The following is a 27,783-nucleotide window of genomic DNA, read 5'->3' as shown; positions in this document are numbered from 1 at the left end:
CTGAGCATATAGTTAGAATATACCCAAAACATATCAAGAATATCAAGTAAAGAGATTCAGTAAACGAGTATCTATATATTAATAAAATTCTGTAGGTAAGTGCTAAGAATTCCCCAATTGAAACTAATGGCCTAGTAGATGCTAGATTCAAAATAAAGAAGCAAAGTTGAGATGAAGTTAATGTTTAAAAAATGTTTAAATTATTGAAAACTGTATACTGTAGTCAACTAATATCTGGCAAAGCAGCGCAAGGACTCTGATAAATAGAAACATATCATGGCCAGTGACGACACAGAAGGATCTTTAGGAATTTCCTATACAACATACAATTTCTGAAATACTTATATTAATAATATTTTGCCTATACCAGTTTCACCTAGGGAAGGCTGAACATCTCTTCTGATGTGGCAACTCTTCCCATGCATCTCATCAATAGTAATGTATCAAATAAACCTAATTATTTCTAGAACATCTCTTTTTATAAAGTGAAAGAACAAACCCTTTGTGATTTTTCCAGGGCCTTCCAAGATTTGTTAAGATAAGTTGATGGATTACTGAAAAATACTACTTGGTTCCCTATTTAACCACAATGATTATAAAAGATTTTTAACATAAACATAGGATGCAATATGACTATAAGGAACCTCATCTTTTTCCTAAGAAAAAAGTCTTTGTTTCCTTAAATAACCAAGGACATCATAAAGTCAACATAAACCATATAAGGTTATTCTAGTAAGACACAAAATCTTTTTTTATTGAGGAACATTACTTAGTGAAGCAAAACCTTTACAACCTGTTATTTGAGAGAAGACAAATAATCAAAAAAATTAGCATGTTAAAATGAAAAGCAAATTCTAGTTTTGCATCAGTATAATATTTAATATTGAAGTTATTTTTGGAAATCTAATAAGCCCATCAAACCTTAGCCAACTTTGATCTCAACAAATAAAATTCCCTTTCTATGAATCTTCTACCAATTTCTATATGCATACACATCCTTTATAGTACAACTTCTGTAATTGGCCAAAAAGAACATGTTCATTAACCGAACCAAATACATGCAGTTTCTCTGTAGGATGTAAAAATAAGAAGCAAAAGCATATAAACCCGAAATTATGCCTAGCAATTAATGCATTCTCTTAGTTAGAAATGGTCTAGGGATCTAATGAATATCCATTAATTAACTCAGTTTAATACCACCCAAAGTTTTCAGTTACCTAAAGATCTTATAAATTATCTTCAAGCTGACATACTACAAAACATAACTACTGTTAAAATAAAGTTCATCACAATAATGACTCAATTAATCTAAACAAATTTGTTTGTCATAGTCTCAAACATTTAGTAGAGGTAATGTTAGCTCAATTAATTAATGAACCTGTATAAATTTAGGAAGAATATATTTAAGTAGAATAAAAATCTACATGTATATTATACTTAACATGTATAAATTAGAAAAGTCATAGCTGATTTTAGTAAACCAAATTTATTAAATCAGTCTTATCTGCCAAAGACTTACCTAAATTATGCCAACTTGAATTCTTAAATTCAACAAACTGAGTTTGTTTCTATAGGAATACTTTTAGCACATTAAAAGTCTTGAAGTTTAATGTCCTTATTTTCTGAAAATTTTAGGAAGATTCTACTTAGGTAAGCAGTTATTTCTATAATCTAATGAGAATAGAGCTCCTTTAAGAAACTATTAGGAAAATATTACATGCAAAGACCTTTCTGAATTACAGACAACATCGTCATCATTATTATTATTCAAACTATCATGATAGGGAGGATGTTCATTAACAAAGAACATCTCAAAGGAAAGAAAGGGGGCCAGGAGTCTTTTAGAGGCAAGTATTCTTCTTTATATGCCACGTTATTTCTGATTGCTTTCTTTGTTTTTTTGGTTTTGTTTTTCTGTACTTATAACTTGTCTCCCTAACTTAATTATAGGCTCTGAGGGGAAAAAATATGTCCTATATTGATTTGTATTTCTCCTCCTCCCCATCTCCCTCCTCTGATTCACTTTTTATTGAAGTATAATTGACATACGATGTCCTGTTGGTTTCAAGTGTACATGATAGTGATTTGACATTTTTATACATTATGAAATGATCCCCAGAATAAGTCTAGTTACAGTCTGTCACTTTATGAAGTTATTACGATATTATCTATATTCCCTATGCTGTATGCTACTCTTTCTGCCTAACACTTAATGTTCCATCTCACCTATCCAAAAGTTATTGATGTTTCTCTTTTTTGATAGGCTAAACAGTAGACTTATAAAATGTAAGCTTTTCATAATTGGAAAATAGCATCCAAAAACTTTCAAAGTCACATATTTACCTCTTATTTACAAAGAATTCATGGGTGGGCAAATCTTTTTCTCTTATTGGTTTCTTCCTGGTTGCGTATCTAAGGCCAAGCTTTGCTTTGCTTTGCTTTGCTTTCTTTCTTTCTTTCTTTCTTTTTTTTTTTTTTCCCCTGGGTGATCACTGAATTCACCTGCATGAGAAAATTCAATGCTTAGTGATATTTTTTACCAACTTCCTGCTCGCCAATGTACCTGTCTCATTGACTCAGCCTATAAACCAGGGTATTGTTCAGAATATGAAATGTTATTATGGACGAGGTTTCATGAAGAATTTTATGCAATGTGTAGGTACTAGAAAGATCTTACAATCTCATAGTACCAAAAATGCTCTTTTAAATGATGCTCATGCTTAGAATTCCATTTCAATTAAAATATCAGGGAGAACTTGGGAAAAAACGGGCTGGATATTTAAAGTGTCTGTGGAAGCTAAGGACATTGAAGCATTTAGGATGAGGCCTTAAAAATAAGTTATAATACACTTTTGATGATAACAGAATGCTTTTTTTTACATCTACTCAGCAAGACTTAATGGCAACATAATAAAAAGAAGTAGGCTAATAAGAGTAGGTTACTCTTAATAAAAGAGTAGGTTAATGTTGACAAGAGGTTAAAGTGACACAGTATCACCAATAAAAATGTGAAAAGACACCAGTGAAGTCAATGAAGACAATTTTAGTGAAGGAAACAAAATAACTTTAGAGGAGGCTGCCTCAGAAAGGCAACCACATGTAGAATGTTTGTACATTCTATATTCAGCTTTTAAAGCAACAAGTGCAAAAACTTACAGAAAGGAAGGAAGGAATGAAGGAAGGGAGAAAGAGAAAGGGAGGGAGGGAGGGAGGGAGGGAGGAAGGAAGGAAGGAAGGAAGGAAGGAAGGAAGGAAGGAAGGAAGGAAGGAAGGAAGAGGAAGGAAGGAAGGAAGGAAGGAATAAAGAAAGAAAGCAATTCTAGTTTATGTCATAGGATCAGTACAGACTCCAGTCTCCGTCATCTTCTACATCTGGCTGAGCAAGATGGTCTTTAAGGCCCCTTCTAGATTCTAGCTTTCTTCAAGTCCTATAAGGGATATTCAGTGTTGATCATGATGAGCCCAGGGTACTACAAGATTTTTAAATCATTCCTGAATCATTAGAGAAAAGTTCTGTTTTGACCAATATAGTTATAATATTATAATTCTTTGAAAATCTGGGATCCTAAATGAAAAATGTTACCAATCCACCTGAATATTTAGCTTACCAAAACACTTCATCCCCTGATCACTCTGGGCCAATTTACTATATATTCTTTGTAGGTAGATTTTTGTTTTTCTTAAAAGAAAGGGGAATTGTAAGGGAATAGATCTCAAGGGTTAGATCCTTGGCTGTAAAGACTCCCTTGGATTGCTTTTGGCTGTTGTCTGTAGCAACTTGTTTTCTTACAGAGATGAAGCATCTGGTTTTTGTTATCTCAATGATGCTGTCCTGGGAATATTACGATTGCGACGGAAATTTGACCGTATTCTCTATGTGGATTTGGATCTGCACCATGGAGATGGTAAGCCCTTCACATTCAAAGGTGCTTTGCTGCTAGGACAGAAGGTTTTTATCAGTGAAGCTGCTTCTAGGTGACTGGTAAAAGGATAAATGCCTGTTACTTTTGAAATTTTTCTAATTGAGAATCCTGAAGTAGGTAGAATAGATTCTTCTAACTGATGTAATTCTTCTTTGCTAAGCAAGATGCTTTAAAATACCAGGTTTTTATAATTTCCCCTCACCTCTCCTCCACTAGCAAATTTCTCCAGTATAGAACATTAAGAAGTGGAAATCCTGTCTAGTGTATACTCAGTGCTCAGTCACCTCCCTCAGTCCACTTCCATAGGTTCTAAGTGAAATCTTCAGTTAGACAATCTTGATGCTTCCCTTAAGATTGAATCAGTGTAGGGGCGCCTGGGTGGCGCAGTCGGTTAAGCGTCCGACTTCAGCCAGGTCACGATCTCGCGGTCCATGAGTTCGAGCCCCGCGTCAGGCTCTGGGCTGATGGCTCAGAGCCTGGAGCCTGTTTCCGATTCTGTGTCTCCCTCTCTCTCCGCCCCTCCCCCGTTCATGCTCTGTCTCTCTCTGTCCCAAAAATAAATAAACGTTGAAAAAAAAAAAAAGATTGAATCAGTGTATGATGGAATAACATTCAGAATTTTTCACTGATAGGGATACCAACTCATGTAGTAATCAGAATCTGCACCACTTTCTTTGTATTACTAAAATATTTAGTGCTACACAAACTCAGGGCATCTCCTCTAACTTTTAACAGCAGCAGAATCTTGATTCACCTTACCCCATTAATGCCCTTTCAGAAGACTTCACCAAAAGGATATTACCCAAAACCTCCTATGTACTTTCCATCTACAATGTAGAGCTTCAGTGACAGTTACCCACACTCTGCTTCTTTAATACATCCTGTGTGTGCCAGATGCTTCCATTGATCTAGGATCACTTAGCTGGTAAAATTAATTAAGGATATTCCCTAGTCTCCCCCACATCAGTGACTGCTGCTTCCCTGTTTCCAGGGATTTTTGGAGACAAACTAACATAATCAAGGTATAAGTGAGGAAAATAATAGCATATGACAGAGGCTAGAATCAGCTCTCCTGCCAAAACAGAAAAAGAAGGAAGAACTTGTGAGGAAAACCTCCCCAAAGAGTTCACCTAGATGGATGCTACCAAGGAATGGTGACAGAAAATTGAAGGTAACAGAGAAAGGCAAAGAGTTAAAGCAGCCAACATACTACTTTGAGAACCATGTCCACCAAATATCTGAATACTTAGCCAATGCAAAACACAGCCTTGTTCAAAAACCTTCAAAGACTCCTTATTGCCTATAACAAGAGTAACATTTGGCCCATGGCTTGTTTTCGTATGGCCAGCAAGTGAAGACTTTTTTTTCACATTCTTACAAGGTTGTAAAGAAAACAAAGTGCAGTAGAGACCATGTAGGCTCTGCAAAGCCTAAAATATTTGCCTCTTGGTTTGCTAACTCTTGGCCCATAGCATTGGTTCTCAAACCTGCATATGTAGCAAGATGACCTCTGGGAAGCCTGTTTTAAAATGCAGAATTCTAGGCCCCATCCACCAGATATTCAAATCCAGTAAGTCTGGTATGCAATGCCAGATCTACATTTTAGCAACACTCTGGCTGTTCCACAGGCCACACTTTAAAAAAAAAACAGTGCTCTTCAAGTTAAAGTCTATATTCTTTACCCTGTCTTTTGAGGTCTGCCTGAAAGAGACCTTACCTCCTCTCTCCAGTCTCCTCTCTCACTACTTCCTGTCTAGGCTACTGTACTCAGTGATCCCCAGACATGTCTCAGTATTCCCACCTCTCTGACTTTGCATTACTTTTTCCTAATTTAGTTTTGCTTTTTCTTCCAAGTTCTACCCAGGAGCTCAAATTCTAACACTAGCAGATTTGCCCTGACTACTCCAACCCCAGTGTTCTCTTCCCTCCTCAAGTCCTATATTGTTTATATCGCTGATTTGATATTTAATTATATATTGTCTTGTATTGTTAGTTAAATCTTTAATGTGTCTGTGTCTTCTCCTCCCATAGGAACTTTCAGTTCCTCCAGAGCAGAGATCAAGTTGTTTACTTCTTTCTGTCCTGCACAATGGCTTGAACAAACAGAACTCTGCATATAGCAGTGGTTCAGTAAAATATTTGTTGAATGAATGAATGATTATGAAATTCAAACTATTAGTATCAGAGCTCAAGAATAGAATCAACTCTATTGAACCATGTAAGAATGAAATGACTGTCACCTGAAACCGTTCTTTCCATTTGCAATGTTATTTCTACACCATTTAGAGTTTCCTGCTTTAGCCAACTTTTATGGTGTGTTTCATTTCAGTTTATTTCCCCTCTTCAGCACCTCCCTTCCAGTGACCTCTGCCCCGCCTCCAAACTCTTACACATTTGGTTCATTTTAAATCTCCCATGATTCCATAACTAGCATCCTGTGGTGGCTTCACAAGCACTCTTAGCCTGTCCTCACCTTCCTTCACCTTCTTTTGTTTTCCTAACCACTGTTCTCTTTCACACCAAGCCCCATACCCTCCACCTATCTGTCTCTGTCCTTTTTTTAAAGTATGATTTGCTAACAATACCTAATGGCATTTCCCATCAGAGGAGATACAAATAGCTACTAAACATAAAAAGTGCTCAACACTCAGAGAAAGGCAAATTAAACAAGATCATTTTTTCTGCCTAAGGTTAAAAAGAATAATAACACCCAGTGCTAGTCAGGGTGTGAGAAAATGGGAACCCTCATATATCACTGATAGAAGTGTAAATTGGTTACCACCTTTCTGGATCAATAAATAATCAGGATTGTTATGAATTGTCCTTGTTTAATACCTCAGTCGCTAAGTTAAAATGCTATTTTAATATATTTTGTTTTGTTTTCTTTTGTTTACTTAATGCCTTGTGCCTGGAGCCTTTAACTGATTTTTTTAATTTTTTTTCAATATATGAAGTTTATTATCAAATTGGTTTCCATACAACACCCAGTGCTCATCCCAAAAGGTGCCCTCCTCAATACCCATCACCCACCCTCCCCTCCCTCCCACCCCCCATCAACCCTCAGTTTGTTCTCAGTTTTTAAGAGTCTCTTATGCTTTGGTTCTCTTCCACTCTAACCTCTTTTTTTTTCCTTCCCCTCCCCCATGGGTTTCTGCCTTTAACTGATTTTAACTGCCTCCCTAGGGCAAAACATAAGGCTTGGGAAATTCAAACATGCCTGTGATATACAAATATAGTTAATATTTTTCTAAGGTCTCTTTTGGCCTCTAATGAAGACTGAAAACATTAAGCAAATGCAGCGACAGTTTCTTTATTTGACATATAAAAAAGGATAGTACATGAATTTGCTAATAGTCCCTCCATTTTACAGACGGACTGTCTGAATATAGTATGACACTATGTGATTCTGGGAGGAAAGGTGTGGAGGTGGGCAGTACATTTATCTGAATAAGCAGTGGCTTATAAGAGTTGTGTCTTCTATCTCCCAGGCCTCTATACTAATTTTCTGCCTCTGTTAAAATGGAAAGGAGACTACTTTCTAGAAAGGTTCTTCCCACCACCATCTTTCTTCAAGCTTTAAAGCTTTGTTATAAAGACACTATTAAGGGAAAAGGGCGGGACTCTCTTAGCCTTCCATGTTTTAGCAAGAAAGGTGTACTATAAGCTGCTTAGACTTTGGGTGAACTGCATTTATAACCAAATCTGTATCATAGAGAAGCACTTTATAATTAGGTTTTCACTACATAATGCCTAATGTTTGTATTGGTCATATTTTTCAAAGGGTTGCCACATTTTACTTCTTTGAAAAAAAAATCCTAAGTATTTAACTGGAACCACTAAAACAAAACATAAAACTTCCAAGATGGTGCCAGTCCTCTATTCAGCTCTGTTCATAATGCTTCGATTCTGAGCTTGAGCCTTCCCCACCCTTTAGAAGAGGTTGTCTAAGGGAGCCTGGACATCCTGTTGCTTGGAAAGGAGAAGTCCAGTTATAACTTTCCATGAATGTAAAAAAGAACCCCAAAACTTCACTGGGGGCCAAAGTTCTACCTCATCCTGTACCAACAAGAGATCAAAGACTGGAGGGGTTTGTTCCTTTTATTCCTCAGCTTGTTAGTTTTATTATTGCTATCCTCTCTCTTACTTCCCACAGCTACTTCCTAGCATTTCAGTTGTTGAAAACGGGAGTTGCATATATGAAGTGATTCTTCTGCTGTTTTTTTTCCTCTGCTAGGTGTAGAAGATGCCTTCAGTTTCACCTCTAAAGTCATGACAGTGTCCCTACACAAATTCTCCCCAGGATTTTTCCCAGGCAAGTAATCTGTGTGCTCAGTATTACATCTGAGGAATAAATACTGCAGTTCTTCTATACATCTCTTATATTTAATATCTGGATAGTTACATGCTATTAATACTTCATTGGTGCTACTTTATCCAAAATTTTAACACAGGTCATTTCAGGCAACAATGATAGGAGGAATATAATACTGCTTCTTTTTCCAGATGACTTTGATGGACTGTCAACAGACAGCTCACTTACACTTACTGTCTTATCACATAGGACAGTGTAACTGTGTAACTCCTAACATCCTAATAAGTGCAATGATATATTAATATTATATCAATCAAAGGCATATGAAAAGTCAAGCAAAGGAGTTAATCTTTTTGTCTAACTTGATCTAGCAAAACGGAAACTAAGTTTTTTCCCATTGTCTTAAGGTTTTCCTCTTTCCCCAACATTGTTTACAGCAGTTACTTCTCTATATTGTTTTTCTTAATTTCACACTCTTAGAAACCATAATTAATCTAAGACTGTTCTTCTACTTGGCCTTTTATTCTTTTGCATTCCTATCAGAATCCTTCAAATTGTCTAATGCTGGTATTCTTAAAACTGTTCATGGCGCTCCTCTCTTTCACAGGAACAGGTGACGTGTCTGATGTTGGCTTAGGAAAGGGACGGTACTACAGTGTAAATGTGCCCATTCAGGATGGCATACAGGATGAGAAGTATTACCACATCTGTGAAAGGTATGGCAGTAACACTGGCCCAGTAACAAGTGGATTGCATTTCTGTAGGATGAAATGGCTCCCAATCTTACAGAATTCTTATTTTCAAGGAACAATTTGAGAGACAGAAAAAGAGCCACTGTACACCTATGTCACTTTTCTATACTGCATACTTATTTGATCCCTTGTGTATGAGACCTGAGTTTTTGGAACAGAGCCACACTCTTGGTTTGATCTTACCTGCTGCCCCATATGATTAAGGTCTTCCCAAGAGCAAAGCTTTTAAGCTGTCCTGGGTTATCCCTTGCCTGCTACTTTCTTAGCTAAAACCTGTACGTATGTGATTTCATTAGCCTGAGAAGGTTCATTTCAGTTTCCCATTATGGAGATCTGCTTCAATCCACTGGTGTGAATATTAGAAAATTCTTTATTATGAGTTCTTGAGTTCTATCCTTTGTGTTAAAATTGGGGTCAGAAATCTGTTCTTTTGAAACTATGTTTAAGGATTAAATTATAGCCACTTATAGGAGGACAGTTTGGTGCGGATATGTAGACCATTAGGGCTGAAAAGCCCTACAGAATGGGGCAGGAGGTAAACCCATATTCATTTAAGTTGAGATTGGTCAGGTACAAATTCACTGCTGACATTGGCAGTAGAGAAAGTGAGTCTGACTAAAAGTCAGCAAGTCAGCATTACTTAAGGTAAGTAATGGGGATCAAGGTGCTTTTGATTCCTAGCCCCACTCAGTTCAGATTTCTCCCAACTTCTGGTGGACACAGGGACTTCCCAAAGGAGTCTGCACTGGCCATCATCACTGGGAGTTGTATAAACAAAGTAGAAGTATTAAAAAATAAAAACTTTATAAAAATAGAACTACCCTATGACCCAGCAATTACACTACTAGGTATTTATCCAAGGGATACAGGTATGCTGTTTCAAAGGGACACATGCATCCCAATGTTTATAGCAGCACTATCAACAATAGCCAAAGTATGGAAAGAATCCAATGTCCATCGATGGATGAATGGATAAAGAAGATGTGGTATATATATACAATGGAGCGTTACTCTGCAATCAAAAAGAATGAAATCTTGCCATTTGCAACTACATGGATGGAACTAGAAGGTATTATGCTAAGCGAAATTAGTCAGAAAAAGACAAACATCGTATGACTTCACTCATATGAGGACTTTAAGACACAGAATAGATGAACATAAGGGAAGGGAAGCAAAAATAATATAAAAACAGGGAAGGGGACAAAACAGAAGAGACTCTTAAATGTGGAGAACAAACAGAGGGTTACTGGAGGGGTTGTGGGAGGGGGGATGAGCTAAATGGGCAAGGGGCATTAAGGAATCTACTCCTGAAATCATTGTTGCACTATATGCTAACTAATTTGGATGTAAATTTAAAAAATAAAATTAAAAGAAAAAGATAATTAATTAATTAATTAATTAATGCTTCAAAGGTGCCTCTTAGCTCAAGAGATTTGGCAAGCCAAGTCATCGTGCAGCAGCTCTAGCCTCTTCATGATTTTGATCATGTCCCCTGGCTACCTCTGTATTGTCAGACTGAAAAGGCCTTTATTTTTGCAGCCTTATGTTGATGGTTTTAATTGCCTTTCTTTGTTCCCCTCAGGCCCTGTTTTGTCCTTCTTGAGATGCGCAGATCAGAGCTGCTTATGTAACTTTACCAGTGAAGATATCCTGTGGTTCTGTGTAAAAGGAAAATTATTTTGTTTTTCTTTTAATCCCCTTCTTGAGGGTGCTCAACATTTTGTTGTCCCTTTTTTGCCACAGCAGGAAACTAGGTTTTTCTCTTCAGTTTTCTGTCCACAGGGTTTCCTCTAGCTCTTTCCTGGGCCTTAATTGAAAAGTCAGCACCCATCATCCTGCAAGGATACTTTGTAATATCTGGCCTTCCCTAAACAGATTACCTTACACATGCCCCCATTGAAGCCCATAAAACCTCCTGAGATACACCTTTCTCCCCCATCAACTTGGCATTTAACTGCCTAGAAAAGCTGAGTATTATCCCAGTACCCACTCCCAAGTAAGTCTACTGCTCACCCTTCTTCAGTGAAAAAAATGTCTGTCTCTCCTTTATATTTTTTCTCTGTCCCTCTAAACCAGTTCCTACTACATGACAAAAAAATGTTTAACTCCATAGTAATCCATGTTTAAAAATAGCCTTGATATCAAACTTAATTAGAAGCATTTAAAAAGTGAACTTAGGGGAGCCTGAGAGGCTCAGTTGGTTAAGTGTCCAACTTCAGCTAGGGTCATGATTTCGTGGTTCATGAGTTTGAGCCCCACGTCAGGCTCTGTGCTGACAGCTCAGAGCCCAGAGCCTGCTTCAGATTCTGTGTCTCCCTCTCTCTCTGCCCCTCCCCCACTCATTCTTTTTCTCTCTCTCTCAAAAATAAACATTAAAATTTTTTAATTAAAAAAACAAAAAATGTGAATTTAGCCGCAAAGAAAAGATCCATGGAACATGGAAGATCACATATGATTTCCCTTTACAGAAACCCCACTCTAGTGTACAGGATGCCAGCATTGATTAAAGATTCCCCCAACTTGCTTACTAAAGTACCAGACACTCATCAATTTTTAGTTCCCAGGTCCCCTTAAGCCTCATGGAGCCACACCACCAATCTACACAGTGTTCATCCAGAATAACAGGTTCAGTTTTCATTAGAGGTACAGTAATTTTCCCCTTTGATTTCTTTCAGAAGTCAAGTCTGGCCAGGGCATTACGTGAGGGCACCTCTGATTCCAAGGTGCCAGGAAGGCTTCCTGACCCAAACATCTCTCCCATTTCCCATCTATTGACTAAAATTCCTTTAACAGGAAACACACTTTTATTCTACAATTAGAAATAGGCCTTAAAATGGAATTTTGCCATGACCTCTCCTCCTAACTTTCTGCCATAGATGTATGCTTTCACAGAGCTTTTCCTGATAGCAGATTGTGAAAGGGTTAGAGCATGAGCACGAGCACCCTGAGCATTCAGAGGAGCAGAAATTTGCTAAGTGGAGCAGTAGAGGGAAAGAGGCACAAGAAATAAAACAGTCTTTGCCAACTAAATAGTTTTGCAGAGGGTCAGCCCTGGTAACTGTATCACTTAGTTCCAGTCATTATGTTTTTGACTACTTGTAGTTTGTTGCTTGTAAACAGTCTTGCCCATTTTCCATTATGACCTCTGACCCATCTGCTTACCTCACAAGCTATAGAGTGGTTTACTCATGTAAAAAAGTCACTCAGTATATCTGCTATCTCCTTTTAATCCTTTATGTTCCATGAGCCCACTGATTTTCTGACTCACTCCTTACCTGTGATAAATAAAGATCTCTTATTGCTGGTTCACTTGAAAGATACTCTAATTTTCATTTGCCACTCAATTTCTAGTTTGCTCCTGAACTGCCTCTCCCTATGGAATTCATGAGCCTTTTTCCTTTCCTTCCCTTCCCTTCCCTGTCCTCTCCTGTCCTCTCCTGTCCTCTCCTCCCTCTCCTCTCCTTTCTTCCTATATGGCTTTTTCCTCTGCTATAGCCTTTCTGACTTTGCCAGCTATTCAGACAGGAACTTAATGGTTTCATCTTAAGGTTGAGCACACCCTGTTAATTTAAAAAAAAAAAAAGGAGGGGGGCGCCTGGGTGGGTCAGTCCGTTAAGTGTCTGACTTCAGCTGAAGTCATGATTTCACATCTCGTGGGTTTGTATCCCGCATCAGGCTCTGTGCTGACAGCTCAGAGCCTGCAGCACGCTTCAAATTCTGTGTCTCCCTCTCTCTCTGCCCCTCCCCTGCTCATGCTCTGTCTCTGTGTCTCTCTCTCTCAAAAATAAACTTTAAAAAAAGGAAGAGCTTAGGGTTTCTTTCTTGAAACCTTTACATAGACATTTTCAACACCAAAAGACTTTGAGTTCTATCTTATGTAAAAGATAATTTCAGTCAGAGATATGTAGGTCATTCAATACTAATTTGGAAGGACAAGGGTCACTGATTCCCAGAACCTTCCCATAATTTTCATGGGAGCCACTGGAGTTGGTATTATAAATAGAACCCTGTTTTAACTAGCATAAAGGAATATCAACATTGTTCCTGTAACTACACCTCTTCCTTCAAATAGAAGCTATTGAGCAAGTAGAGAAATGACAGACTTATATTATATTCTTGATTTATATGAAAGCCCACCCCACCCAAGTCAGCCACATGCACACATACACACAAAGTTTGATGGGAGAGGAAGGCTGTTTTGCCAAAAGGAGAGATTGCTGGTTTCCAAGCTATGTCATCTGAAAGAGGAAACAGTGCTCCATCTATGTTAACCTGTTCTTGCTCTCTAATTGTATCTGAATGCAATGTGAGATAGTCTTAATTTTAAGCTATTACCTAAAACACTGTGTTGATGACTTTGGGAGCATTTATAGTTGAAGACTATGGAATAGAACAACAATGGCATGTACTTCCTTGCTGTTGGTTCAAGAGAGGTTTTGCAAAATAGTAGGGTACTGCTCTGAAACTTTACATCTTACAAAATGACCAAACTACTTGCCCACTGTGAACTGTTATAACATGTATGTAGTTTGAAGAAGAAATTTAGTGTTGTGCTCAAACTTCTTAGTTATCCTACCTATCATTTTATAGCCCTAACAACCAGAAAACATCCTTTACTAAATGTCCAATTTGTATATACCTCAAAGGAGAGCTATATACATGGCGCTTATAATGTGTATGGATACAAAATATATTGAACTTGACAGTTCAACATTTTGAAAAAAAACTCATATTTTACTAAGAATATTCAACTATTAACTTGGTAAGATAATTAAATACAGACACTGCATAAATATTTCACCAAAAGAAAAACACATTGTTAAACAGACGTGACAATGAATAGGACTAATGAAAGGCTCTATTAAACAGGACTTTTCATTCTATAGCAGTCTTTACATCCACATATGCAAAACTTTGCTAATAAGAGCTATCAACCCAACCAAAGAAACAATCTTATTCTGCTGAACTAGTATTCCTAATAGTAGTTTATTAAAGTAAGAATCTACCTGTATTTGGTCCTTGGTCTGTTTACCTTGAGTCTTACGGCTTATATTCTATAGCTCAACATTGAAAGAAATCCTTTTTCCTCCTCAAAGACCACAGACCTAAAGAAAAATTTAAATTTTTTTAAACATTTATGTATTTTTGAGAGACAGAAAGAGAGAGCATGAGCAGGGGAGGGGCAGAGAGAGGGAGACACAGAATCCAAAGCAGGCTCCAGGCTCTGAACTGTCAGCACAGAGCCTGATGCGGGGCTCGAACTCACAAACAGTGAGATCATAACCTGAGCCGATGTCAGATGCTTAGCTGACTCAGCCACCCAGGCGCCCCTGACCTTTTCTTTAGAAAAATTCTAACGTCCCAGGAGTGAAAAAAATCTTAATGTTTTTGCCTTCTTTATTTTATGAGAGAAATATTATACTACTGTCTTGTAAATAGTTTTTTTATAGCTCTTCAACTCCTAATTTTAAATGTTAATTCTACTGTGCATGGGCTAACCAGCATAGACTACACAGAAAGAACTTGTTCTCTAGGGCAACAGCAAGCTCATTAAAGGAATGGCTCATTTAAGCCTAAGTTTTTATTCCTTTAGGGAATTCCTTTGTCCATCTATACTGAGTTCCACTGCTATCCAACAAGGAAGAGAAAAAATATATTATGTCTCAGTAGTATATATTTATTGTGTGAGCCAAAATTCACCTCTCTGAAGTCACTCTGACCTCCCTACAAAAGAACTGAGCACCTCAAGTCATCTTAAAAGATTTTTTAAACATTAACAAAAGTAAAGTGGGGGAGCTATCATGCAACGTAGGAGATTTGTGTATCTTTAAGTGTAATAACACTGTTTTATTCATTCATTCTGCAAATATTTATTGAGTGTCTGCTTTATGCTGGCACTGTACCTAGGTACTGATGGTGGTAAACAAGACAGATTAGGCTCACATACCAGGAGCACTTGCCTGTGCCAGGAATTGCACTAAACATTTATTTGATCCTTTTAATTTGATCCTTATAGCAATGTATAATCTACAATGCCTACAAAGGTAGGTACTCTTAGTCCCATCTTAAAAATTAGAAAACTAGAGCTTAGAAAAATTGATTTGCTTAAGGTCACACAGCTAGTAAGTGGTTAAGGCAGAGTTTGAATCCATGTGTATCTGCCTGTTAACCATTCGCTACCATGTCCCCAAAGTGTCATCTAGAAGTATGAATTTTTTTCCACAAGGAAAAATTACCATCCCAAAGACTTCTTGGAAACTTTTATCTTAGAGGATTACAGAAAACCCCTTAAAAAAAGAAACCACTTAAGTTTATGCAAATGAGCCGCATGATTTGTAGTATACATAATTCATTGTGTTTATGTTTGTGAAAGTGCAACTTAGGTTTTGGGTGAAAAATAGAATCTCCTAATCCTGAGGATTTAATTTGTAATTTTATGGATAGAAAACAAGAATAAATAATGCCAGATTTCACTTCATAGGTTTTATTTATTTAATGTTTATTCATTTTTGAGAGAGAGAGAGAGGGAAAGAGGAAGAAGCAGGCGGGGGGGGGGGGGGGGGGGGGGGGGAGGGGAACTGAGGAACCAAAGTGGGCTCTAAGCTCATAGCAGTGAGCCCAATGAGGGGCTCAAACCCACAAACTGTGAGATCATGTCCGACACTCAGGCAACTGAGCCACCCATGTGCCCCTACTTCTTAGGTTTTAAATTCCTAATTAAAGTTTGAAAACATGGAGATCCTGTAAATCTGCTTTTTCCTTTGTTTTCAATGGAGAAAATCCTGAGTTTCTGCTTTAGAAAGTGAGTAGTGCCACCTGTCATTTTAAAGAGGTCTTGTCATGAAATTACATCCATTTCCTATGTGGTTTTTTAGATTGGTATTGCTAAAGATTTTTAACATTATGCATTTTTGCAACTGTAGGCATAATTTATATCATCTCTTGGTCTTGGCAGAAGGCCATATCTACGTATAAGGTAGAGATTCTTCATCCATGCTATAAGCCATTCATCCAATACCAATGGAATAAAATGAGAACCAAGGGACATTACTAAAGGACATTTAAGTGAAATGTCTCCATTCACTATTGACTTTTAATGTTAATATTTAAAGAAGAGATACTTTAATGATGATAAGTCTTCCTTTCATCGTAATGATACATCATCTAGAATTTATCTTCCACTTGGGACTCCAAACTCCTTATCATTCAATTTTACAATGAGGTAGATTGATCCTCAATGAAAGAGTGAAAGAAAACCCAACAATTATAGCCTACTGCTTTGGGCTTGGTGATATGGCAAAAGCAATACAAGTACATGTTCACACATAAATATTTTAAGCAATACAAATATTTTAAACTTTTTGTTAAGTTTATTTATTTCTGAGAGAGAGGGAGGAGGGGCAGAGAGAGAAGGAGAGAGAGAATTCAAAGCAGGCTCCACACTGTCAGCGCAGAGCCCAACACAGGACTTGATCTTACAAACTGTGAGCTCATGATCTAAGCTGAAATCAAAAGTTGGACAGTTAACTTACTGAGCCACCCAGGCACCTCATAAGCAATATAAATATTTTTAAATTCTCTTTCATTTGATGAGAATGGAAGAATTCTCTAGAAATTTACATTTAAGAATGAGTATTTAGATAGCCTTACATTTTTATCATAATCTGAGAGCTGGTAAAAATTCTTTACAAAATTATTCTACTTCTCTTCAGTTGGATCACAGCTACCACCCTGATCATCACTGGCTCGCTTTGGCCCAGTGAAAAAGGCAACAGATGCTGCTAATTCGTTTTCTAAGCTTTACGCTTTGCAGTCAGCCCTCTATAAGTAAGATATTTGTATTAAATGCTTTTGTTCTTTTTGATAAACTTCTATCCTGCCTCTAAGTGTATGGCAGATGTAAAATTGCCTATTGTTTCTGGAAGATGGATGACTCAGACACTAAATTAAATTCACTGTTAATGTTAACCACAGGTGAAAATGAGGCCAAAGTGGGCCATTCTTTTATTATTCCTAGTTTGATGTGTCTTTTAAAATGTTAAATTCAAAAGATTTTATGTGCCTAAGAATATAGGATAATTTGGAGGGAGGATACTGAGTTCAATTATCTACACTGTCCTATACCCTCTGTCAGTGAGCTCACCCTGCCTATCCCCAGTACTTAGTTAGGGTTGCAGTGGAGAACTATTTTTACCCTGACTGATCATTTGAGCTTTAAATCCAGGTGGTTAGAGGGACAGTTCTTCTATTCTTCTACTTTCCCTCTTGGCCAGTGTCTTTCATGACCAATTAGTTCCTAAACTCCTGCACCAAGTAGCCCTGACACTGTGACAGCCCCCTACTCCAGTAAACAGTCTTCACAGGTGATATTTTTTTCATTTAAGTCAAGGACAATCTCCTGGAATTCTATGGGTTTGTTCTGTCACTCTGGTGTGTACCTTTTCTTCTCTCTTCTTAGTGCTGAATGATCCCTACCCCCTGGAGAAAGTGACCTGATTCTTCCAGAGCAGTTTAATAGGTTCTGATGCTAGAACATGCTCTGAAACTATTCAGAAACAGGAAGACCCTGCTTGTAAATGGAAATGCAGGGCTGCTCTGAAAAGAATTCTAAAATTGACAGTATCTGTGCTTGATAGAATGTTCTGACAACAGAATCATATTACTCCTTTCATCTGCTGTCCACCATGTAGTCCCTACCCCCATCCTAATCCCCCCCAAAATATTCTTTTATCACTGCTCTGTCCCTTCAGTCTGGCCTACAAAAACTACCCTTTAGGCTTTGCTTTCACATGTTCTAGCTTTGCATGACTGTGCCTGACACTGCCATTCACACAGCAGGTGCCAGCACTGATGACCTGCCTCGTTGTGTTCTGTTGACATGGTGTCCCCCACCTGACAAAAAAGCCCGATGCTATGTTTGGCTGAGCTTTGCTCTCTGTGCACTGTTACCCACTGCAACATCAGGAAAGAGACATACCCATTGGTGCTTAAAGAAAAACCAAAGAAAAGACTCCTCAGAAAATGCCATATTGAATAACCTGCTATCAAGTTAACAAGTGAAAGGGTATGTGTATGTGCCAGGCACTAAAGGCAATGTGTTTGCCTAGAGACTATGCAAGTGCAGCTGAGGAGTGAGCTGGAGGGAAAGGGGTTTATGTGTACCGACTCGAAGCAGAAGAATCCTGAAGAGAAAGGTGATGGATGTAGCGGGGGGGGGGGGGTCATATAAAATATATTAGGAATGAAAGAAAAATATCTATCCTATTTAAATATAGGAAAGCCTCACTAACTCAGCCTATTTAGAGGAAAATCTGTCTGAATCATGGAATATTTTTAAACACATTTTTATTACTTTCAAGCACTGGACATGCTAGTAATTCAAACTAGACTAACAGCATCATACAGCACCTCAGGGAAGGAGCTTTAAGAATCATTGGCAATTAGCATATCAATTATTTGTATGTAAGTGGATGTGCACAAAGTGCACAAAAAGTTTATTCTCTTAAGTAGGACAAACATTCCCCAGTGCAATCCTGTTTACACCATTAATTTGCTTAGCTATCCCTTTTTATGCCAAGATAGATGTATGTAAGACATGCTTATTTCCTCAGGGAAGAATGAATCGCTTCTCTGTGTTTAGTCCAGTAACTAAGAAGCAGAGCACCACTTGATTGGTTTGGGATTTCCAGGATATGGAGTTTTGAATTTGCATACAGACTAGAGAGATTTCATATGGAGAAGATCTGGCAGCCATTGCTAGAGACCCAGTTTCCCCATCTGGATTTCATTGAAGTGATCTGGATTTCATCAAGCAACAGGACACTGATCCTAAATGATCTACCAGACACTCTAACATAGGCATGTTTAAAATACATCCTGCCCCAGAAAAATAACTGTTAAAATATGATGAGTTGGAGTTATTCTATGTGCAGTACTTTAAAGTAATAAAAATGCATTTCTTTTTAAGTCCCACAAAAACCATGCAATATCAAGTTAATGATGAAAATCAATCCCCAAACTGTTTCTCACACACCTCATTGTGTGACGGCATTGCAGAAATTTCCAATCATCTGGGAAAGGATATTTTATTTTGATGAGCTGCACCAGGTGCTAACTATATGGCAGGATTTCGTCTTTGAATCTTACAGAGGCCCTCCTCGGTTGAGAAGAGTGAGGGAAGGGCTAGGGGCATGTTTATTGTTAACAAATCATGATTTTCTACCAAAGTTTGAAAATCAGAGCAGTTGAATTGAAAAAGAAGTATCAGGTATATAGGGAGTGTAGAAAATATGATTAGGAAATGAGAAACAGAGATACAGGCCTCTATTTCTACCCATACATATTAAACTATGCTCTAGGTAAATTGTAAAGTCTGCAAGACTTAGAGAGTAAAAACTAAGCACAGAGAGCATGAGCACAAGCAGTAAATATACACACAAATGTTGCAACTACAGTTTGGAATGATTCCAGCTCTTTCCTTTCCCCCAACGGCATCACTATCCAGGGTCTGCAAAGGCCAAATAGCTGTTTGGCTTCCAATCTGATTTTTTGCCCAAGAAATCAGAGAAGTCGGTTTCAATTTTAATAATATATTCTCCCAACTTCTATCTAACAGAAAGGCACTTGTGTTTCTGCCCCTTCTTAAAGTGAATTTATTTTTGGTGAAAGGTAATAGATTGGCAGCACTGGAAAAGGAATTACTGTATTCCCAGAACAGGTATAACCGGGCAGTGACACTATGAAATTGCTCTCTGCCTTTGGGGAACATTAGAGTACTATTTGGGAAGTCACTGCTATGGTGTGCTGTGCTGAACTCAACAGTATCATAGTAGGCTGAAAGAATTAGCATAGCACTCAGGGGGCCTGACTTAAGGCCATTCATTTATTCATTCAACATTAGGGAGTGCTTATAATGTGTCTGGTGCTGGGAGAAGACTTTTGCAAATGTTCTATCATGTAATCCTCACAATAATCCTGGGAGGGAGAGAATATTCTTGTTTTACAGAGAAGGAAACGGAGGTTCAGAGAAGTGAAGTGATTTGTCCAAGTTGCTATACAAGCACTTTGACCACAGGTGCAGTGTTCTCCCTGAACCCTGTGCTGTGGAGGCTGCATAGAGGATGGATGAGACATATGCCCAAATAATGTGACACAGAGCAGAATGCAATATGTGCACTATGTGAGTGGTCCTGGTGGTTGCAGAGCAGTGAAATGTCCTACCCCAGAACAAATTAAGATTTATTAGTACATCTAGCCTTAGGATTTATATTCTCTAAGTCTTCTTCCATTTTGGTTTTGTTTGGTTTTTTGGTTGGTCTGTTTGTTCTAGCTTAGCTCTCCAAACCAGCCTTCCTCTTCCACACACTACCCCCTGCCCAGATAATACACACTCTGCTTTCTGGGGCCTCTGGCCTTTCAGAATAAGAGCTGAAGAGCACTGAGATTGAGTGAAAAGAGCACTGAATTCGAATTAGAATTAGATAGAATTACAATTCTAATTCTAACTCTGATGATTCACTCCAGACTACTGGTAAGGTCCTTTACTTCTGAATGACTCACTTTCCCCTGTGTGAATAAGAAGGATTTATTCCAAAGAGGTAAAGAGATAAGTAATAATAAACTAAAAATAGTGCATGGCCCCTTTGGTTGCCAAGATGACATATATAACTATTGAGTAGAATTACAACAAGGCATGTTAGAAAGAAATGCCAATTAGAATTCATGTTTCTATATAATGGACTCAGCCGTGAGAGAAAAGATGCCCATGTAAAATGTTAAGAAACTGCATTTTGACAAATATCATATGACTTCACTCATATGAGGACTTTAAGACACAGAGCAGATGAACACAAGGGAAGGGAAGCAAAAATAATACAAAAACAGGGAGGGTAACAAAACATAAGAGACTCTTAAATATGGAGAACAGAGGGTTACTAGAGAGGTTGTGGGGGGGGGGATGGGCTAAATGGGTAAGGGGCATTAAGTAATCTACTCCTGAAATCACTGTTGCACTATATGCTTATTAACTTGGATGTAAATTTTAAACTTTTTTTAAATACTCTGTATGATACCATTAAAAAAAAAAAAAGAAACTACATCTTGAAAATTAAAACAGCCAAAGGGGGTATGATGATTGATTGTTGGGAGTGGTGGTTGGTTAGGGGGTTGAAGTCTGTTTTATTTTGTGGCTTTGGGTTTTTGTTTTGTTTTTTGTACTAAAGATGTTAATGAAACCAGTATAGTTTGTCTGATGCTAAAACCAGACAGAGAAACATAGGAAATTAGATGTCTTCTGATGTCTTCTGAATATGGCCAAGAGGCACCCATGGCCCCAAACAAACTCTCACTACAGGGAGCCCCTCACCCAATTCTCTGCATCACTGAACCATTTGTAAAAAATATTCAGGAATCACTGAGGCATTTACCATATGCTACATCCCCTGGAAGGTTGAGTGTTTGCAGAATGAGTCAGCAGTACCTGAGTTGAGACAGGATTGAGGGAATTTAAAGAAAACATACCTGTGAAAAGTTGAAGAGCTCCCATTTGGGACTTGATTAGTGACACTTTGGGTCCTTAACACAATACCCCTCTGAATCCCGTCCAATGCAATAGGTTTAAAATTTATATTCTAGAAAAGATTTTGCTGCTGGCAATAACTTTTCTCAGGCTGATTTTGGGAGCTAACATCATTAATAACAAATATTTCTCCCTCCTCTCCCTCTGCATTCTACCCTTTTTGGTTTTTCAACTTTGAATTCCTCGGTTTTTAATCTCTGTTGAGGAAATCTCTAGAGGGTGCTGAGGGTGCTTGTTGGAAAACATAAAGACAATAAGGCTAGTCTCAGCTGGTTTACAAGTTAGAAAGTCAGGAGATGAGCCTGCACCATCAGAGTTCTGGCTAGAATGACAAATTTGGGGTACCAGATCCTACTATCAGCATTGATTACAGGTAACTGTGACACCATCTCTGGCATCCCATTTCCCTGAGTTGAATCCTTTAGAACTTTAAGCATTTAAAAACAAATAAAGCAAACAAAACCGGGTTTTGCCCCTAGTATTTAGAGATAAAGTGGCACAACTGAATGACCTCAAGGGCACACCATAGAAGCTGTGGTCTACCCTGATGGAATAAAAAAAGGTGGGGGATAATTCTACAATTTAGTTCTTGGGCTTTTCCTTTTATCTAAAAGCATCTTTAATGTCATCACCTCTGGATTTTATCCTCCTTAGGCACCCACGGCCTTTCCCCAAATCAATGCCTGTAGAAACAACTGCCACAGCATCTCTTCCTCATTTGCATAGCCTTGTCTGAAAACCAGACTGCTGAATACTGAAAGATTAGGTTTCTCATCAAGAAAACTGAATTTCAAATGAATATCGTGTGTGTTTATAGGGAAGTTACTAATGTAGTGTAATGAGATGCCTGTCCATCCCCCCAAACCACTACCTCCTCCATTCCCCCACCCCCACCTCCTTTCTGGGGAAGAGATTTTATACTTTTCCAAAACCTAAAATTAATTATTTGCAGTGTAGCAAACACTACTGTTACAGTGGTTAGGGAAACTTTCCCAAAAACAATCTAGACTGATATTTTATTCATTTATTCATTTAATGATTATTTATTGAATGCCTACTATGTATAAGGTATTGATTCTACCTGCAAGGAAGTTAGTGGAAATTTTAACATTATAGATACATAAAGGAATATACATATGTATTCATAGTCACACATATTTAAATAAAATAAAAATGTGGAAAGTTATAAGAACCATAAAAAATAAGATGCTATTGGTACTCAAAAGGAGAAAATACTTGAGAAAAAGACTTAATTCAGGAGGTAACATTTGATTTGGGTTCTAAAGGGTAGGTAATTAGTAGATCTTTACAAAGTGTGAATATGTATGTGTTTATGAAATCTGGGTCAAATTTACATAGACAGAGAATATAGGGAAGGATGTTCTACACAGAGGATACAGAAATATCAAAGTCAGGAGAGACTGAGCTATGTACAAAGGACAGCTGTTTAGTTTGGCTATACTGACTGTAAAGTGCATGAGAGGGACAAGTTGCAAAGAAAATTGGAAAAGTGGGTGGGCATCACATCATGCAAGAGCTGGAATTCTTAGCTATGAAAATTTGTACCATATTCCATAAGCATTTGGGGAGCTGCTGAAGATTTTAGAATGAGGGAATAATATAATCAGAGCTTGCTCAGCAAGATTAACACTTAAAAAAAATAATGCTGTGGCCACTACTGCTGTTACACAAAATAATATGTGTGAAGTGGCTGGCACAAGCACCTGATGAGTTCAGGAAGTCATAGAAGTAGGTATATTGTAGTAGTTTAGAGCATGGACTCTGGTGCCAGGATGCCTGGGTTTAAAACCCAGCTCTGCCACTTAATAGCTGTGTATCTTACACATATTTCTTAACCCCTCTGTGCTGCTGTTTCCCCATCTGTAAAATAGAATTAATAATAATACCTATCTTACAAATTGTTAAGAGAGTCAAATGAGCTAATATATATAAAGTGCATAGAAGAGTGCTATGTTTTAAATAAACATAGCTCAATAAATGTTAGCTGCTATTATTATCATATTTTTTTTTTACCTACGAAGGAGATGGAACTTGAGCTATCCTTTAAAGAGTAGATATGAAGGGCTCCTGGGTAGCTCAGTCAGTTAAGCAACCAACTCTTGGTTTCAGTTCAGGTCATGATCTCACAGTTCTTGAATTCAAGCCGTGTGATATCAGTGTAGAGCCTGCTTAGGATTCTCTGTCTCTCTGTCCCTCCCCCACTCATGGTCACTCTGTCTCTCTCTCAAAATAAATAAACTTAAAAAAATTTAAATAAAATAAAGAGTAGATATGTACACGTGTAGAAAGTTGACTTGCAGGCACAAAGAAGTTTATGACAAAAAGCATACTTAGAAAGTGCAAGGTGACTGAGGAGAACCATAGACAGTTTAGTTTGCCTACAGAATAATATGGGTTACTCTTGCACTGTTGGTGGGAATGCAAATTGGTGCAGCCACTCTGGAAAACAGTGTGGAGGTTCCTCAAAAAATTAAAAATAGACCTATCCTATGACCCACCAATAGCACTGCTAGGAATTTACCCAAGGGATACAGGAGTACTGATGCATAGGGGCACTTGTACCCCAATGTTCATAGCAGCACTCTCAACAATAGCCAAATTATGGGAAGAGCCTAAATGTCCATCAATGGATGAATGAATAAAGAAATTGTGGTTTATATACACAATGGAGTACTACGTGGCAATGAGAAAGAATGAAATATGTCCTTTTGTAGCAACGTGGATGGAACTGGAGAGTGTGATGCTAAGTGAAATAAGCCATACAGAGAAAGACAGATACCATATGTTTTCACTCTTATGTGGATCCTGAGAAACTTAACAGAAACCCATGGGGGAGGGGTAGGGAAAAAAAAAAGAGGTTAGAGTGGGAGAGAGCCAAAGCATAAGAGACTCTTAAAAATTGAGAACAAACTGAGGGTTGGTGGGGGTAGGAGGGAGGGAGGGTGGGTGATTGGTATTGAGGAGGGCACCTTTTGGGATGAGCACTGGGTGTTGTATGGAAACCAATTTGACAATAAATTTCATATATTGAAAAAAATTAAAAAAATAAAAATTAAAAAAAAAAGAATATGGGTTAAGGAGTTACAGGAAAATAAGATAAAAAGGTAGGGTGGATTCCGATCATGAAGAACTTTGAATTAAAGGCTAAGAATTTTAAGCATTATCTAAAGACAATAGAGGGACATTGAAGGGTTTTGAATAAGGAGGTGACATGATCAAAATAATCCCTAAGGAAAATTAATCTGATTGTAGTTAGTGTATGTGCATGATGGATTGGAGAAGTAAGAGACTTGAGACAGAAAAATTAATTAAGAAGCTATTGATGTACTCCACAAAAGAGGTCATAAGGGCCAATACTACTGTGGGAATGGAGAGGAAGGAATGGGAGAGAGATTGGTGCAAGACTGGTTAACTGAAGAGGATCAGAGAAAGGGAGAAATCACAAAGAGCCTCAGAGTTTTGAACATGACTAACTGAAAGGATAGGGTATCATTAGAAGAGACAAGGAATAGAGAAGGAGGTAAGATGACAGTTTCAGCACAGTCAAAATGGAGTTGTAAATCACAGCTGACATTGTGGCAATTGACAAGCTGATCCTAAAATTTATATAAAAATTCAATCCAGAATAGTCACAACAATCTTGAAAAGGAAGAACAAGGTTGGAAGATATACTTCCCAACTTCAAAACTGACTAAAAAGGTACTGTAATCAAGACAGTGTGGTGCTGGCATGAGGGTCACACTCATCAGGGTCGAGAAATACTTACAGTCAATTTTACCCAAAGGGTGCCAAGAATTGGGAAGAATAGTCTTTTCAACAGATGGATCTGGGACAACTGGATATCAACATGCAACAGAATGAATCTAGACTTTTACCTCACACCATATATAAAAATTAAGTCCAAATAATCTAAATGACAGAAATAAAACTACAAAATTCTTAGAAGAAAACACACATGTAAATATTCATGACCTTGAATTAGAAAATGTTCTCTTAAATATGACACCAAAAACACAAGTAACAAAAAAATATAGATAAATTGGATTTCAACAAAATTAAAAACTTTTGTGCTTCAAAGGATACTATCAAGAAAATGAAAGACAACCTGTAGAATGGGAGAAAAATTTTGCAAACCATGTATCTGATAAGAGACTTGTATTTAGAATATACAAATACTTACAACTCAATATTAAAAAGACAAATGGCCCGATTTAAAAATGAGCAAAGGACTTGCAGAGGCATTGCTCTAAAGAGGATATACAAATGGCCAAAAAGGACATGGAAAAATACTCCATGTCATTAGTCATCAGTGAAATACAAATTAAAACCACCATGAGATACCACTTTATACCCACTAGAATGGTTATAATAAAACAAAACAGAAAATAACGAGTATTGGTGAAGATGTGGAAGAAATGGAACCCTCATATACTATACATTGATGATGTGAAGGTAAACTGGTGCCACCACTGTGGAAAACAATCTGGAAGTTCCTATAAATGTTAAACAAACATACAGTTAACATATGACCCAGAAATTCGACTCCTAGGTAGGTAACCAAGAAAAATGAAAACTTATCTACACAAAAACTTATACACAAATGCCCATAACAGCATTTTTCAGTTATCCAGAAAGTAAAAATAACTCAAATGTCCATCAGCTGATGAATGGATAAAGAAAATTTGGTATATACAAATAATGGAGTATTATTTGGTCAAAAAAAGGAATAATGTACTGATACATGCTACAACATGAATGAACTGTGAACATGTTATACTAAGTGAAAGAAGCCAGTTACAAACCACATATTATATAATTCCATTCATATGAAAAGTCAAAATCAGACAAATCCATAAAGACAGAAAGTAGATTAGTGGTTGCCAAGGCCTGGGGATTGAAGAATGGTAGGAATAGGCAATAACCACTAATGGGTACAGAGTTTCTTTGGGGGATGATGAAAATGTTCTGAAATTCATTGTGGTAATGGTTGTACAACTCTGTGAATATACTAAAAGCTGTTGAATTGTACACTTTAAATGGGGGAATTGTATGTTATGTGACTATCGATAAATTTGGGTTTTTTTAAAGATTTAAAAATATTTTTAAGTAGCTGTAGCCATTGATGATCAACTACAGATTTTTGAATAGTATCAACTATTAGTTGCTTCTGAGAAGTTAGAAAAGATAACAGAGAAAAAGCTTTGGATATCATAACCAACAGGTCTCTCTCCTTTCAAGAGAGAAACTGAGAACAGTAAGATCAGAAACTGGATTGCAAAAAGAATGCTTAGGTGACCAGTAAGTGGGTAAATTTGGCAGTGCTGAGAAGGGGAGGAGGAGATAGGAAACTTATAACCTAAAGGAACAGAATCCGTAGAAAGGCAGAGACTAAAGATGTAAGAAAGAGCTTATTGGTGTTACGTGGCCCTTAGAGGAACAGAAATGAGGATCTAGTGCCTGGGTGGTAAAATTAGCCTCAAGGAAAAGGAGGAATATGAGGAAAAACATTGTCAGGTAGAGAAGAGGTAGAGGAAGGCATTCATTACACATAGCTTCAACCAGCTCAGTCAAGTATGAGGCAGGAGAAAGTTTAATCTGTAAAGAAACACGTCAAACTTTTTCTGCCTCATACTTGACTGAGCTAGTTGAAGCTATGTGTAATGAATCAGCAGTTACCTCTGGAAAAGGAGTGGGGATGGAGAGAGATTTTGCACTTTTATTTGATAGACTTTTATATTTATTTTATTTTTTAGCGTCAAGAATGTGCTCTCATTGTATTTGTATTTTTAAAAAATTAGACTAGATGCTGCAAGAAATGTAATTTTTTATCAATAAGAGGTGAAGCAAATGATTGCCAAGCTGCACAGAGGGAGTGGCACATATTGAACAGTCAGTAAATGCTTATGGAATTTGTTGAACTGGAGTTGTAAGCATAAACTGTAGAGGAAGCAATTGGTTTGACTTCTCAGCTTTCTCCAGCAGAACAGAGCAGAAAATTCTGACAGAGTGGTTTATCCAAGGACTTAAGGATTATCAGGACAAAAACGACAAAGGTGTGAAGGAATTAAGTATGCTACCAAGAGTTTTTAAAATGACTAACTATATTATTCAAAATGAGTAGTGAAGCAAGGCGCCTGGGTGACTCAGTCGGTTAAGCGTCCGACTTCAGCTCGGGTCATGATCTTACACTCCGTGAGT

The 27,783-nt window shown here is 37.6% G+C and overlaps 1 protein-coding gene across 10 annotated transcripts in view; it reads left to right on the top strand.

Annotated features, from left to right (window-relative positions):
- Nucleotides 1-27,783, top strand: part of HDAC8 (histone deacetylase 8) — a 221,122-nt gene that overhangs the window by 57,673 nt on the left and 135,666 nt on the right. For all 10 annotated transcript variants that reach the window (XM_027053673.2, XM_053202488.1, XM_027053672.2 and 7 more), the window contains 3 exons: nucleotides 3,793-3,905; nucleotides 8,158-8,235; nucleotides 8,843-8,951. In XM_027053673.2, the coding sequence (XP_026909474.1) occupies nucleotides 3,793-3,905; nucleotides 8,158-8,235; nucleotides 8,843-8,951 (300 nt within the window). The remainder of the gene's footprint in view (nucleotides 1-3,792; nucleotides 3,906-8,157; nucleotides 8,236-8,842; nucleotides 8,952-27,783) is intronic.

The sequence above is a fragment of the Acinonyx jubatus genome, chromosome X (genome assembly GCF_027475565.1).
Source record: "Acinonyx jubatus isolate Ajub_Pintada_27869175 chromosome X, VMU_Ajub_asm_v1.0, whole genome shotgun sequence".
NCBI classification, from domain to species: domain Eukaryota; kingdom Metazoa; phylum Chordata; class Mammalia; order Carnivora; family Felidae; genus Acinonyx; species Acinonyx jubatus.
Note: the sequence above shows the minus strand (reverse complement) of the source record. Positions and strands in the feature narration are given on the sequence as shown.